Source organism: Rhea pennata, chromosome 8 (genome assembly GCF_028389875.1).
Source record: "Rhea pennata isolate bPtePen1 chromosome 8, bPtePen1.pri, whole genome shotgun sequence".
NCBI classification, from domain to species: Eukaryota; Metazoa; Chordata; class Aves; order Rheiformes; family Rheidae; genus Rhea; species Rhea pennata.
In genome coordinates, this window is record NC_084670.1 from 25,376,950 (window position 1) to 25,392,854 (window position 15,905).

Consider the following 15,905-nt stretch of genomic DNA (forward strand, 5'->3'; position numbering starts at 1 on the left):
TTTCTTCGAATATGGGCTGGGTAAATTGCTGCCAGGTTGCTCTGGTTTTATACATAGTTTCTCTAAATTTGTTTTTAATATCACACAATTTGTTGAAGCCTTCAGTTCTGTTAATTAGACACCATAAAATAACATATGTTTGGTTAACATTCAGGAAATGACATCAAGTCTTTTATTTTTATTTTTTGGCTTGATAGATTTTTAAATGTATGATTATCATAACCTAATATTGTCTTTGTCTTCACTGCAGTGGATTTCCGATCAAACTTTTCCCCTTCTTTTAATACTTTAGGGAATTTTCAAACGTCGGGATGTTTGGCTGTAATGCCCCATGATTTGTTCTCCCTGAAAGAAATCATAGTGACAATTTATTAAACTACAGAGCAACCTGGCTTTTAGGGGTCTGCAATTCTATTTTGTGTTCAATATACCTAGCATTAAATCTTGATTCATTTCATCATTATTTAGGTTATATTTGTCATGCAATTACTTTAACTGCTAGTTTTCTGGGAGTTTTTGAAGTCTAAGACAGGATTTCAATATCAAATCAGTGGGGCATTACTTTGCATGTGCAAAAAAAGGGATTAAAAAGACTAAAATCTAAATTGCACCAGCAGTAGCATATACATTTAATATGAAGAAACTGAAAACCTAAGAAGAAACCGTATTTTAAAATATTTATAAGGCTGTGTTTCCGTGTTTAATACCAGTTGTTCACAGATACTGTAAATGCAAAGAGACACACTGGTACATGAGGACTTTAAATTAAAAATAATAAGAAGAAAAACTGATGGGAAATAAAACTCCTTAGATTCAAAATGGTTTATTCACACAAATTTAATAGGATATATCACAATTGTTTGGTCCATAAATATTTAGGGGAAATAGTTTCTATACAATGCATTTATCAATAAACAAAGAAACATGGACAATTTTGCTAGACCACTTACTGTACTATAAACACGAAGCTCAATATATAAGATTATTGGATTTATCAACTATATCTGAAAGAGTGCACAACTGCTTTCTATGACATGTTTGTCCCCTCTAACAGGATACACCATAAAAAGAGTTTCAGAAATAAGAGGTAAAACAGTACAAAACTAGTGAGGTGTCAAAAGGGCTTAAAACAGTTAATTTAACAAACAACACATATATCCTGATTTTTCACAAACTTACTCCCAAGGTATATCATAAGGCACATAGTAGAACTGAGTTTTAATTAGTCTACTTAATAAAGTAGATCTCTAGTACCATATATTGTTCTGTCAAAGAACAAAATTTATAAGTATCAATATTTTTACCTGTAGAAGTGTATTAATAAAGATCTCAGCTTTACCAAGGTTGTTTGGTCTGGTTAGTGGTAAATGCCCATAAGGTAATAGAAATAGGAAAAGTCAAGATTTAATATCCGTAGAAGATGATAACCATACTTGCTAAATATATAATGGCAAACACACCTTTCTTCTATTACAGTGTTAACATCTCTCCCATCATCTTTTTTTTTAAAAAATAAGCTACTTTTCTGTGCTAATTTTCTAAAAACCCTGAGCAAAAATTACAATAATGCACTTTAATGTGGGCAGTGAACTGTCAATATGTAACCACACATTTATACAGCCAGAAAGGACACCTTTAAAATATATTAAATAGCCACTTTGACCACCAAAGAAGAGATTTGATGGTGTCTAAAAAGTGGGGTATATGTGCAAAGTTATTCTTAACAATCCACTAAAAGCAAGACATAGATCTTGACTGGTTTTTGTTTGTTTTTGTTTCTGAGACTCTCCACAATCTAATTGGTGTTTAACTACAATAAAAGGATACAAATGAACATTCACCACTGCCCAGACCATTCAGACTTTTAGCTTAAATAAAAATAAAAAAAGAAAGGTCATTACTGTAAACTAAGAAATGTATTCAGATCAGCAGCCACAAGGCTTCTGAGTTTATCTGCTTTAAAATTAATAACCGCCAATTCCCAATTTTGCAAGAATTTTTTACTAACACTTTTTTATTTTATACAAAGTTAAAAAAGCTAAAGTATGTATTAGAAATATTAATGAACTAAAGTTTTTAATTCATGTATTAAATGAAGTATCTGATACAATCTCAGGAAAACATCTAAAGTAAAGTGAAAATAGTAATGAATAAATTGTACTAAAACCATTTTCCTTAAACATCTTAATAAATCATATTTTGCTTATTTCCATCTTCCCTGAAAAAAGTTTGATTCATCAAAAACTCGTTTTAACAATTCACATGCATGTATGTTCTTAGAAATCATTTTTTGTGCTCACTAAAGTAGGTGGTCAGCTTTCTTTTTGCTTGAATGGCACAGCATCGGGGCCATTTAGGGAACTCGCTTGTTTTTTTAAAATTCCAAATCAGTGTTGTTTGACAGATAAAAATTAAAAACCTTCTCTATGCAAGATTTTAAATCAATGGGACTCCCCACTTGAGTAGTTTTTCAGTTGTTATTATTTTCATTATATCCTTGTAGGATTAAGCTCATTTGAGAGGATGTTTTCCAGATCTTGCCTCCTTAATGTACAACAGGCGAATTCACAGACCAACAGCCTGATCCTCTAGTCCTTACCCGCGCACCACTCCCACGGGATCCCTCTCCAAGCCCTCCATCCAGGCACAGTTTTCAGTGGTGTCCGAGGACATTCCAGCTAGGTGAGCAACTGGCGGAGGAACATTTATCTAGCCCAGTGACAGTTTCCAGGGCCCAAGAAGGGTCAGGCTTGGGACTAATACATTATAAAAAAAGGCACTGGTGTTTGCACCAGTTTCAGTTATTTCAATTATTAATGCAATTCGTTTTATATTTCCTTTTTTAAAAAAACTTTAAGATGCATTATAAAAATAAAATGAAAGTTAGGGTTCTTAAATGCCATAAGTGAGCATACAATCCTGAAGCAGCATTATTTTGACTTTAATTAAAGTGAATTTTATCTGGTTATCAGAATGAGAAAAGAGATTTCTGTCTTTCAGTGGTAGAATTCCTTTTTTTTTTTTTTCAAGATTCTGGAAATAAGTAACATACAATTTTAAGAGGCACTTATTAGAATGATTCGTTAACTTCTCTTCAGTTATCTGATGAATTAAAAAAATGTGAATACAATTTATCAACAATAAATGTCCATTTATTATAGCGACATATTACTTCAAACTCATTTGCCAAGTGGCTGCAGATGCTACACATCAAGCTGTTTATTTTCCCAAATATTTTGTGGGTTTGTTTCTTTTTTTAAAAAAAAGGCTTGAAAATAATAATAATAATAATAAAGAAGAAGAAGAAGAATAAAAAAAAATCAAATGTTAGAAAAGGTTCGTTAAGGTAGTTTGTGAGGGGCTCCCGGATTCGTGGCTGTCCAAGTTAGAGGTCACTGATGTCACTACAGTGATAGTGGGATTGGTCAGGTCTGTTAAAGTGGTCGCAGTGCCGGGTGGAGTGAGAGCGCCGCTGTCTGCTGAGGGTGGTGCCGGAAGTGATGTGCCATCAGCTTTATCGACACCCCCATTCTCCTGCCGCAAAAGGTTCCTTCTGAATTTGGCTCTTGCGTTTTGAAACCAAACCTGCAAACCAATCCCAATTGATTTCTTTACCGATGTTTGTTTGCTTGCTTTTTTTGTCTTTATTCTTGCTTCTATGTAATTTTTTGGTGTTTGTTTTTGTTTGGCAAGTCACCTAGATCACTCTACAGCTTCATTTGCTACTGTTTGCCTCGATTCTGTCATACAAAGGCCACTGTACACAAGGCCCACCATCACGGGTGCTCGCTGCAACATTGCAGCCCAATGTGCAGACTTCGTAGAGCAACTTGGACAAAATCTGCTCACTCACTCATCGAAGGAAACAAACCTGTCCCATGGCCAAGTGGGTTGGGTAAATTTGGGGGTTTTGTAGCTCAAAAATTATGGTAAATGGTGAGGCAAAGGGTGAGTGAGCAGATTTTTGCTGGGGCTGAAAATTTGTCTTGATCACTTTAAAAGACGGAAGAAGAAGAGATAACTATACCATCCCTATCATATAATTGCTGAGATGGGACACCTAGTCTTTCTATTTGATAAGGCTCACTGAAAATGTTTTAGGTGACATGGAACATGTTAAGCAATTGCTGCTAATAGATTCTCCTTCTACCTGGATCGCTGCCATTCTTTTGCACTCTGAGTATAACGCATGCCTCACTGTAGCTTCAGTGAACTAGTACACACCATATAGGGATTTTTTTAAGTGATTTACTGGGCTATCTTTCCCAGGGAAGGGACGTTTTACTGTGGAGGCCCTTAATGATAACAGTCTACCAGGCATTGAGAAAGGGAGCAGGCTGGTTCTTGAGGATCAAAACAGCCAAAACTTCTATATATTGGTGGATCTGCTCACTGAGGGGCCACATTAACAACTTCGTGGGAGCCCAAAGGCACCACGTGTGTATCTAATGGAGCAGACTTGCTACCTCTGCCCTTGGTAGAGAGATCACCACAAAGAGACTGCAGATCCCAGGGTGCATTGTGGTATCTACTGGGTTAGTAGCCTCTGGAGAGCATTTCTTTGTATCAATGATGTGACTAATTACAAACCACATTTTGGTATTTGGCTGCCTTTGGGTGGTAAGGCATACATTTGGTATTCCTTCCATGTAATACCATACCCCTCTGCACACCCACTAGGGACACATCTAGCAAAAGTATATCTCTATATACCGCTGTTGTTACACAAAAGGGAAATACTATTGACTGACAGGGGTAGGGGAAAATTCTGACAAGCCTGTGATGGTGGCTTCTTACCTGCAGAACTCTCTTGGTCAGGCCTGTTTTCTGGGCAAGCTGCTTGAGGTCCTTGGCATCTGGATTGTGGTTGATAGCAAAGTAGGACTTCATAGTACGAAGCTGGTGGTGTTTGAAGGAAGTGCGCATGCGCTTGGTCTTCTGGGATGGGGGATAAGGCTGCTGATCTCTGTCCAGGTGATCTGCCTCATTCTCATTACAACCTGTTCAATCAACAAAACACAACAAGGAGTTAGTGACCGTGCATCATGTAGGAAAAATAAATCAGCAAAATTCCTGAGCCACATGCTGTTTGGAAGGAAGGAAAGAAGCAAGCAAGGGCTAAGATGGTGCAATGATAAGTACAGATGTGATAATTAAATGAGACAAAAAAGATTCAGAAGATGACCTTTTCCTATTCTTAAAGCATGTTATGTCCCCAGGCCCATACCTACTAAGGGCAGGCTTAGAAAGTTATCTCTCCTTCGGCATTTATTTTCAAACAAGTCTTCTCCCTGTGGTGATGGTTTTGCTTTGAGCATTCAAGGAGTCATTTGAAATCTCATTCAGATTTTGAAATCTCACTCATTGAAACACTCTTAGCTTGAGAGAAGAATAAAGGTCAAACCAGCATTTTGAATGTTCCAGAGTTTTCCCCCAAATCACAAGTACCTATAAAAAAAGGATGTACAGCAGGAAGGTTTGTTTTGACAGCTGATCAGGAAAGCATAAAATCTAGACTTTTTTTGATGATAAAATAAATGCATTTAGACTCTGCCTGGGAGTTTATACAAACTGCTCAAAGACCTTCCTCTGTAAAACATCTCTAGAAAGCACTTGCATCAAGAGTGTCTCAATTCAGTACCTGCAATCTCAATGCCAATGAGCTGTAGCTCTTAGCTGGTACTGACCAAAGACATTTTATAAGCAGCCAAATGGTGGTTCAGAAACTTTAAAAGAGTTTCCCTGGTTGAGGATTTTCAAAGAGTCTGTGAAAGATAGGCTTGTTTCAGAGTACATCTTTATGGGTGTGAACTGTACACTAGAGTTGCAGCTGTCTTGGGGACTGTGGCATCATTACTTTGCACTGTGGACAGGAATTACAATATCAGCAAAAAAAGTTAAGAATCTCATCTGTATTTTCTTTTTGTCTTTAAAAACAATCAGGTTATTTTCAGTATCGTGTTCTATAATGACGTTCAATCACACAGAGGAAAATTGATGATGTCATCATAACGGAATATTAACTAAAGAACAGCTAATTAAAAAATGTTTCAGAATGTATATGAACTAGTCCAAGCTTCATTAATTGTTCATCTGAGTTTTTGAACTGCTTTCCAGTTGTTGGGGATTTATTTACTAGGCCTAGCTGATCCCCATTTTCCAATTTCTCACCAAAAAAAAGAAAAAAAAAGGAACGGGAAAAGAGAGAAAGTACACAATCCAGAAGTACTGATATTGACAGTACTAAAAGCAGAGGCGAGACTACTTGAATTTGGAAGAAAATAAAAAGCTTCTTGAGGGTGTTTTCTCTTTTGAATGTTAAGACAAGTCAACATGAACAGATGCTGTAGGACACTTTGACAGAAAATCAAGTGAATATTTAATTATATTAGGATTGCTTCTCGGCTTGGTAAGAAGTATATCTACACTTTCAAACAAAGTAAGCTGACACCTCTGAAAATACCAGGAGTTGGAAGTTGCCTTGAAAACAATTTCAGACCAGATTTGGATTGTATTTACTACTTATTTTCACAAACAATCATACTGCCTTCAGTCAAACTATGTAGGCAGTAACTTGCAAGCTGACAGAAATCATAGCACTGAAATTTAGTCCTCAGATATTACTTCAGACAGTTGCAAGCTGTTTGTTTGTTTTGTTTTTCCTTCAAACGTGCCAGTTCCACAGCAGCAATCCTAACTCCTCTGGCCTGCTTGTGGACTTCGTTTCTCCGATCTACTTTCTTGTCTGTTTTCTACTTTATTTTGGCTTATATTTTCAAGAGAAAGTGGCAACAGAGCTCAAAACATCCTTAGACAATCCTAATTTATATAATGATTTAGACCAATCTGTTTTACATGAGTGAAACAGCATTATGTACTTTTACCACAGATTAGTGCACAATTCTACACTATTGCCTGGAGAGCTAAGGGGAAGGAAAAAAAAAAGAAAAATGAACAAGAGATTCTTGCTCATTTCTTTACAACAGGATTAGGGGGATTGTTTGTTTTATTTTGCTTTGGAAAGAGCTAGAACAGTTTGGCTTTTATTGCCAAGAACTCTTCAAGTGAACTCTTCATAGTTTTACACACACACATATATAATGAAATAAACAGTTCTTTGAGTAACAGCTGGGTAAAATATTTTCCTAGGGAAATCTTCTTCGCCATCTCATTTCTATATCCTGTGGGCTGTAAGTCAACACAGCTTACCTCAAAATACATATTGATTCTATGATATAAGAGGTAATATAGAGAAAGCTTTGAATATTTTAAGTACTTTTGAATAGTTTCTTCCATTTTTCACATTAATTCCAGGCAGTTCACAAGTATGAATGGTTTTTACTTCATAACACTTTGAGTTATTTATTGTTGTGTTTCCATTTTATAACTGAGGAGCTGAGAAACAGAAATTAAACTACTAAACAAAAGACAAAATAGAAATCTTATTGCAGAGCCGGCAACAAAATCTGATTTTCCCTTCTGGCCCTGCACTCAGCTCCCCTGAAACAAAATGAACCCACGCAAATCTGAGCCAGATACTGTGGGATCGCTGAAGAATACGCGTTTTTCTGCACAGCTTGGTCAAGTTGTTAGCTAACTGAGTGAGAGCGCTCTTTCATTCTTTAAAGTCTGTTTTTATTTTTTTTAATAAAGGCTTAGTGTAACAATACGGACAACCCATGGTAGGAATGAGTAGAATACCTGTTTGATGTACAGGGCAAGGGGAATTTGTGACTGTCGTTGAGCAGGAAGGGATAAGCGTAAACTTCCGATGTAGCCCATCAGGTTACCGAGTGCGCCCGGGCTGCGCGCGTCGGGCTTTGCGCCGTCCCGCCGGCTGCTCGCGCCGCGGGCCCCGGGGCGGAGAGCCCGGGGCGCTCTGCAGCCCACGCCGCTGCACGGCCTGCGCCTCGGCCGCGGCGCAGCGGGGCAGCGCGGGGGCCGCCGCGGGCGCGGGCCGCTCAGAGCTCCCGGCGGCGCGGCGCACAGCGCTGCCGCGGAAGCGGCGCGGCCCGCTCCGGTCGCCGCAGGCTGGCCGCCGCGCGGGCCAGGGGTGCGCACGCGTCCGCCTCTCCGGGGAAGATAGCAGTCGTGCATCGAGCATTTATGTTTCTGTGGGTCGCTTGCCCTTTGGAAATGAGTACGTGCAAGAGCAGCTACTGAATCAGAGGGCGAAGTACGAAAAATGCGTATAGAAAAGTGGCTGCCAATTGTGCGGAGGTTTGGGAGTTTGGAGGTTTTGTTTTTGTTTTGTTTTTTCGAGAAGCAATTATATCTCCTGCAAGTGATTTCATAACTGTCAGAGGCTGATTTTCCTTCCCTTGGAACTGGAGCTTAGTTGGCCTATGGGCTGAAATCGTTTGCACCGGGTTCACAGTTTGGCTGTAAAGTGTATTTTCTCGAGACCATGTGTCAACGTTGGACGTTGCTAGATAATGTGTATTAAAAAAAAAAAAAAAAAAAAAAAAAAAAAAAAGTCTTATCCGATCCAATTTCTCAGCTGTCTAGATTGAGTCGAATGCAGCAGATTAGAGCGGCTTTATTTTTTTTTCTTCCTCCGTTCCCCCGAGAAATCTGTGAGATCTCATTGAAGGAAACTACATTTTTATAATGGGTAGTGCTTTCTAATCTCATTTGGGGTTGGTGAAACGGTTTATACCCCCTTCCTTGTTATACAGAAGGAGACTTTTTAGACTAACAGACGGAAACTATGACGATGTTCCAAAATAATGCATCACTCGAGTCCTGACCTGAAGCTTCAGGGGTATTTTATCGTATCTACAGCTTTTCATCTGTCTCTTAATTTCTGATCCTAATTCTAGCGATGAATTGTCCCTAAAAGTACACATTTCTGTCTAGGGATCTAGGCTGTTTAGGTGACTATGTGCGAATCAGAAATAACATACAGCAAAAAGCAAGCAAATAGGAAATCCACGATTAGAGTCTAGGGGCTGAATGAACTGGCTGTGCTACAGGTTCCCTTTTCTTTAACAGCTTTCAGGATTGATTGGGAACCGCTCCGTAGCCAGGGATTCCAATGTCATCTTCAATTAACACACAACAATTAGCGCACTGATTACCCTGGCTCCAAGGTCTACGCATCAGAGGAGATGAAATAGCCTTGCACAGCTCCCCAGTTCCCAACTAAAGCCCGTTTCAAAAACAGTCCCAAAGGAGGTGCCGGGGGAGGGATGAAGTTTTTCGGGGCGAGGGGGAGGATTGCTTATGAATCTCAGTGGCCGCGAGCTGAAGGCAGATGGAGCGGAGGAAGCTCGAGGCCGCGCCTGGTGCACTTTCAGCGGTGTGCGGTGGGGAGCGGGGAGGCTCTGCCCCGCCGCCGGCTCCTCGGCGGGGCGAGCGGCGCCGCCGCAGCGCAGCGGAGAGCACCCGTCTGCCCGTACACCGCTTTCCTTGCGCACGCTGCCCACGCGTGAAATTACAGGCAGACCTTAACTTCCCCTAGAATCGTTTTTCGAATCGGTAGCTTTATCATTCAGATTTACCCTTACTACTTTCTGTCTTTAGTCTGTTTCAACCCCATTTAAACTGCTTGGTCGTACATGCAGGTCTTTGCCTCCAGCCCATAACATACTGTGTATAGACACAATTTGAGAACTTAGGTGAGTGGACACAGAAATTTAATACAGGGCAACACTTACTCCATTTCTTACTGCTAGGAGAATAGAAACCTTTCCTGCTAATTTCATTTGTTAGGGCTCGAATATAGGGAACAATATGTATTTGTTGGCTTTCTGGTTCATTGTGATTGTTTGTGTGCCAGTAAAACAGGATTATTTAGTATGAATAATTAAGTACTATGAACTGGATATCTATGTTGACTTACTTACATACTCCACTGGCTCTTTAGGAGTTATATAGTGTATTTTTTCCCCTAGATTTATTTTCTGCTGATCCGTTTAGGTACTTTTAATTTGAGGTCTGAATGGTGAAGTGTTTTTCATTAATAAAATACAAATAATGAAAGCTATCTCTGAGGTTCCTATAGAGAGCTGCGGTTTTGAGGGGGAGATTGTCTTTACCCTGGGAAGTGGCTAAGTTTGGGTGTTTGACATTAATAGGCGAAGACAGCCTTTGAGGAGGGCTGCTGTTAGCTTTCCTGCAAACGCTCCAACCCTCAGAGGGCTGTTTGTTTGATTTTCCAATGGTTAAGCAAGATTGGGCCTGGCTGAATTACTCTCGCGCTGCCTAGCCAAGGGGAAGCCTGAGAAGGCTCTCTCCCGAGGAGCGGGAGGTGCAGTGTGTTTCCCACCTGAGTTGTAGTTGACGATGTCCACTCCTAAGGCAGGGCTCTTTCGTTTCCTGGGCCTCCCCTTCTGCACTGTGCCAGTGCCGTTGAAGTAAGGCAGGGCCAGCCCTCCGCTCTTGGCAGCCAGCTCGGTGTAGCTCAGCTGAGGGGGATATTCTCCTTGCAAAAGGGCCTCGAAGTGGGCCCTGCAGTAAACCAGGTTGTCCTTCATGCCAAAGTGATCGCCTGTGGTCAGAGTCTTGTTGCAAGTGGTGCAGGTGAAGCAGCTCAGGTGATAAACCGACTCCCTGGCTCTCATGACCATTTCAGAGGCTGAGATCCCAAGGTGGCAGCGGGCACATCTCTGCACGGAGAACCTTCTGAAGGAAACAGAAAAGTCGGCATCAACTAGAAAGGTAAAGGAAGAGCCTGCCCCCAGTGCTGCCCACCCTCCTCCCGGCCCCTCGCCAGGGCGTCCTTGGGTGCCGGCAGCGGCCCCGCTCGGGATTGCAGCCGCCTCGTGTCGGGACTCCGCCGAGCAGCAGCTGGGGCACTGCAGCAGCCGTCTCCATTTTCTCACGAAGCTGATTTATTCGCTTAGAACTTTTGTTGTGCAAAAGCTCTCGCGGTGCTAGTGCCCATAAAGAAAGGAGAACCGGGAGAAAATCTGTCTCCGCTTTCCTTTCAGTCGTTTCAAAACCAGAGAGATCGCGGATGAGGCAGGGAACTGAATCCCGGAAAAGCAGAAACGTGCGCATAAATAGGGCTCACTCCAGGGAACCGGCCCGCCTGGCAGCCCGTCAGGGCCCGCCATCAAAAATCAGTCGGAGGCTAGGGGGCATGCCATGCGGCTTAGCAGAAAATGGGGGGCTCCTGCGCGGTCTGGCGCACCAGCGAGAGCAAGCTCTGCTGTTGTTTACCGCCTTTCGAAGGCGTGACACTCGGCGACTGCTCCTTATCAGCGCGGAGCCCCGGCCGGGGCCGGAGGGCGAGCTCCCCGGCTCTTGGGACGCACCGAAAAATAAGCAAGCAAGAAAAGAGGAAAACTTTTGTTGGCTCTTACGCTGGTATTTATGGAAAGATACCACAGAGCAGTAGGAGACCGGGATACTTCTCCTTGGTTTGTTTGTGTACCGTCGCACATGCTTAATCGGTGTGTCCCTTGGCGATTCGTTCAGTATTTTACGCGTGCGAGACTTTTCAAAGGGGACTCGTTTATACAATTAAGGAGTCGCTGACTGCGAAAAGCTACCTTTGAAAGCCCGTGTGGAGAAGAGCGTTTGGGTTCGTAATGCGTTGAGAGAGAATGTGCTTTTGAACCCACAGGGGCTGATTGCTGTACCTGTAGTAATCCTCCTTGCAGTAAATACTGCCGTCCTTGGCAAAGCAGGTGAGTTCTGACTCCAAAGCCAGTTTACATTCACAGCACTTAAGACACCTGAGGTGCCATTGTTTGTCAACAGCCAGCAGGTAATATCTGTCTGAGATCTTCCCTCCACAACCAGCACACAACGCAGGCTTCTCGGGGCTCATGGGGGGCATGTTCTGCAAAACAACCACACCACAAGGGGATGAGAAAGGGAGGGGGACAAGCAGGCAGCGCGGGGCCGGAGGCTTCTGCGCAGGGCCCGGGAAGGAAGAGGCTGGTACAGAGAAACCTCTCTCTGGGACCAAGCTGTCTGCCCGGGGGAAGAGGGGATATTGAGAGCGAATGGGGACCGTCCCCACTGGGAAAGTAGTTGCCAGGATTTAACTTTCGTGTTTATCCCGTTAAACCTCTCCTAACAATCTAATGTTATTTCAATATATAAAGACAAAAGATTAGGCCTCAGTAGGGAAAGGAGACCTGGCTCTTTTCCGAGTTCCTGAAGTTAAAGTCTGTATCTTCCCCGTTTCTTTTACATTTTAATCTTGAGTACTCCACAAGAAGGGCATTTTACAAGCAAGAAAACATCGTTTCGCTGCGCCAGAAGTTTGTAGCGGAGGGTTCACGCTTACATCGCTATCCTGGTAAATTTTCACCCACATTTAAACCAGTCAGAACCACGTCCCTAGAAAAATAGGCCGTTTAAAACATAAGAAATAAAACAGGAGACAGGTGGGTGGTGTAAAAAATGGTGATCAGCTCACCACCTTTGCCAGGGACGAGGACAGAAAGGTGGCGCAGACTGGTTTCGTCTAGGATTAGGGTCTTTTCATCAACAAACTTCCGAAAGTTCCCGTTAATCTGCTCTCCGTTAGGAGTGCCGCTCGGGACAAAGGGAGCCAGCGGAGGAGCGGAAACAAAAGCTGTGCCGTCGGACTTCGGCGAGCGAGTGCTGATAGACTAACGGGGGCGGGGGGGGGATCCCGAAAAACTCCCTGTTTTAAAGTCACAACTCCGCATTTATTTTCCAATCTGAAGTTGTGTTCCTCGCCCGTTTTTTGCGGCAATTGAAAAGGCGCGTTAAATTTACGCTGCAAATCGTAATATAATAAAGCAAGAGTTTATTTAGAGAAAGAGGGAAAGATTCTTTATCGCTATAAGCGCGTTAAAGCAGTTTCCCAGGCCGCTACTTTGTGTGCAGAGCCTTGTGCATGAGCAGCGGAAGCCCTACAAGTTGGAGAAAGGGAGTTCTCGCTTTGCACGGAACACGGCGTGACACTCGCTTTCTCCACCATCGCATATCACAATTAAGAAGGCTTCGATCCGTTTACTAAGAAAAGAGGAGATGTTAGTAGTAAGCAAAATAATCGATGGACATAACATTCAGAGAGGGCAATGCCTCTCTGTATCAATCCCACACTTAGGACCAAGAATGGTTAGGAAAAGTAAGCAGTCGCGGTTTGCGGTTTGACTTGGAAGGTGCCAGGAGTGCAAAAAGTAAAGTACCGTTCAGAAACTCGAGCTGCGCCCTGCTCGGACGGAGCAAAGCCATCACAGCAATCCGAGCAAGGGCCGCTTCGCTGTAGTGACTTAAAACCCGTCCCTGTTAGAAATTAATTTTTTTTTCTGTTACTCCAGAGAGCACACGCAACAACATTTGTTAGAGACACGTATGGCTGAGCCTCGCAAGGGCAACACAGCACCCAGCACTACGGGGAGGCTGGAAACGAGCCTCAGGAGGGTTTCTAAACTTAGAGAGCTGCAGGGAAGGGGCGGGGGAAGCAGCGTCTTTCTCTCCCCAGGGCTTGGGTCTGTCCCGGTGCGGGTCGACATTTGCAGGGATTCCCTTTCAGAGGGTGCCAGCTGCTCTCTTACCGTTTCCCGGCCGTTCATCTGTCCCCCTTTGGCCAGGCGGGACTCAGTCTTGGATCTCCTCTCCATCTCCTCCATGATTCCTTGGATATGGCCTCCGGAGATCCCGTGGAAAAGCATGGCTGGGGGACGGAAAGGACAAGTATTTTCTTCTGCTCTGCACCCCACTATTTCCATATACAGACCCCAGAGTCTTTAGATCATCCAAAATGTTTACACCGAGGCGCAAAGCACAGGGAGAGAGGTTGCAATAGGAGCTTCTCTTTGCACAAGCACCAAGGGCTTCCTGAAGATGTGCAGAAAACAAACAAGGGGGAGAAAATGTAATAATAATTAATTAAAAAATAAAATAATAAAACCGAGCTAAAGGATCTGTTACTGTTCTGGAGAGCTGGGGCTCCTGACTGGAGAGACTTGGACCTGGGATAGCAGAATCGGCCAGGAAAGGATATAGTTTTGAATACAAAGAAAGCAAAAAGAAGTGCTATTTTCAGCAGTCCCTGGTTGCTTTAAAGTTCCCAGTGCCTGTAGGTTGGATTTGGGACTGCTGCTTTCCGGAGCTCTGTCCAATTTGTTAAGAGACTAAAGCCAGCCCATTTTTGATAATTTAGTAGGAGGAGTTCTCTCCCTTGAGCTGCCACTGATTTTTATTCAGACAACAAAGACCTGTCAGACTCCTCTCAGCCCCTGGTGATGGGCAGGCAGTGACAAACACTGCAGTCGGGGCTGTGCCTAGGGTGGGGTTTGTTGCCTCCCCCAAGCGCACTCCGGGGGCTGGCGGGGGCAGGGGGGCCCGGGGCCGGCCGGCAGCGGGGCCCGGCTGCGCGCCGCTGCGCGCCGGGCGCCTCCGCTCCCGCTGCGGGCGCGCTGCGAGAAGGGGCGGCCGAAAAGAGGGGCGGCCGGGCCGCTCTCCGCCGCGCCCCCGGCACCCGGCTTCGCTGTCCCGGGGCAGTAACCCCCCCGCCGCCCGGGGAAATAACCCCCGCCGCGCTGCCTGCAGCGGCCGAGCGCAGAGCGGAGCGGGGCGGGGCCGTGCGGGGCTCGACCGGGAGCCCGGCGGGCTGCCTGCTCTCGCGGCCCGCTCCGCGGCTGCAGCCGGCGAGCCATCATTGTGTGCAGGGGACTGGGTGATGCATTCCTCCTGGCTAATCTCCCTCTTCTCCCTCGCCCCTCCCCTCCTTTTCCCTTTTTCCTACTTACTTTTCACACCACTCTTTCTTGCCTTTCCATGGAACAGCTGCCGGCTGTTTCCTGACACCTCGATCCCTACTGAAGGATCTTCCTGGCGGCAGTCCTGCTCTCCTTGTTCCCTGGGGGATGCTCCACACCAAACCCGAGCGCGACTAGTGAAAGAAGTACCCCAGCCCCCGCTTCCTTTCCAAAGCATCCCAGAGACATCCTCAGGGGCTCCTCGAGTCACCTCTTCCATGTAACCCAAGAATCAGGCAGCCAGTTTCCTCCCTTCTCTTTCCCCTTAAGTAGCTAAAATTAATGTTATTTGCAGATTGAATGTTGCTACATTCCTCCGAGTGCCAGAATACAGCTCATAAAACACAATTTCACACAAAGATGAAGTCAATCAAGTGAAATAAGCCGGGATTTTTTTCTCTGTTGGCACACTAGACCCTGGACAGCAGGGCTGCTATTTACTGTAAGTAATGTAATTAGCCCTTTTGGATGGAAATCAATGTGTTGTATGTGTGTGTGTGTTTTAATAAGAAAGTAATAGCTATAAAACCGATGAGACTCAAATGGGTAAGGGAATCTCCCTTAAAATGGGTAGATCCCTCCACAAACCATAGTCTCCTGCAGAGCACTCTCGGTCTAAAAAAGAAAAGGAAAAAGGAGAAAGGAAAAGAGAAAGGAAAAAAAGACAGAAATAAAGAAAAAAAATGTGTATGTGAAAGGAGGAGGGAGATAGACTTTCCTAAGGGAAAAGAAGTCAAATAGCACAACAAGCCATCAGGAAAAAATAAACAAGGTGATTCAATCCGGGATACGGGAGTTATTTGCTTGGGATCTCCCTCCTTCCCGTCGTCGCTCCACGATGCCCCAGCTACTCCAGGAGATGAACGAAGTAACTTCCCTCTCAACTCCCCAAATTACTGTTAGGGGAGTGAGAGCACAGCCCAAGTGGAGCTGCACAGCCTGTGCGAGGAGACGAGACTTCACTCCAGCCTCAGCCGCTTTGCTGAGCGATGCGTGCTCGCCCGGGGAAGGAAGGGAAGGAGGGAGCGCGGAAGGCGCCTGGAAGGGAGCAGTCCGCGCCCGGGCGCGGGGAGATTTAATCCCTTTGCAGGAGCGCGTTTGCTCCGCGCACACACTTAGCATACATGTTTGCACGCCGCTGTGTGCCTGCTTGCCGTGGGGGATTGCAACTGTGGTTTTCGGCAGAGGCTTAAAATCTCCTCTAAACAGCAG

The 15,905-nt window shown here is 44.3% G+C and overlaps 1 protein-coding gene across 3 annotated transcripts; it reads right to left on the minus strand.

Moving 5' to 3' along the window:
• Positions 1 to 288: 288 nt before the first annotated feature.
• Positions 289 to 14,913, minus strand: LHX9 (LIM homeobox 9). 3 transcript variants are annotated; one of them, XM_062581427.1, is made up of 7 exons: positions 14,685 to 14,913; positions 13,702 to 13,770; positions 13,488 to 13,606; positions 11,589 to 11,791; positions 10,271 to 10,626; positions 4,798 to 5,000; positions 3,328 to 3,585 (listed from the first exon to the last, which is right to left on the minus strand). In XM_062581427.1, the coding sequence occupies exons 1-7, from the start codon at positions 14,911 to 14,913 to the stop codon at positions 3,328 to 3,330; spliced, it is 1,437 nt and encodes a 478-aa protein (XP_062437411.1). The 3 variants fall into 3 exon arrangements, with proteins under 3 accessions (XP_062437414.1, XP_062437411.1, XP_062437412.1); XM_062581428.1 differs by lacking the exons at positions 13,702 to 13,770; positions 14,685 to 14,913 and adding an exon at positions 7,962 to 7,967 and having other exon boundaries at positions 13,488 to 13,604; XM_062581430.1 differs by lacking the exons at positions 3,328 to 3,585; positions 13,702 to 13,770; positions 14,685 to 14,913 and adding an exon at positions 289 to 345 and having other exon boundaries at positions 13,488 to 13,661.
• Between the last annotated feature and the right edge of the window lie 992 nt (positions 14,914 to 15,905).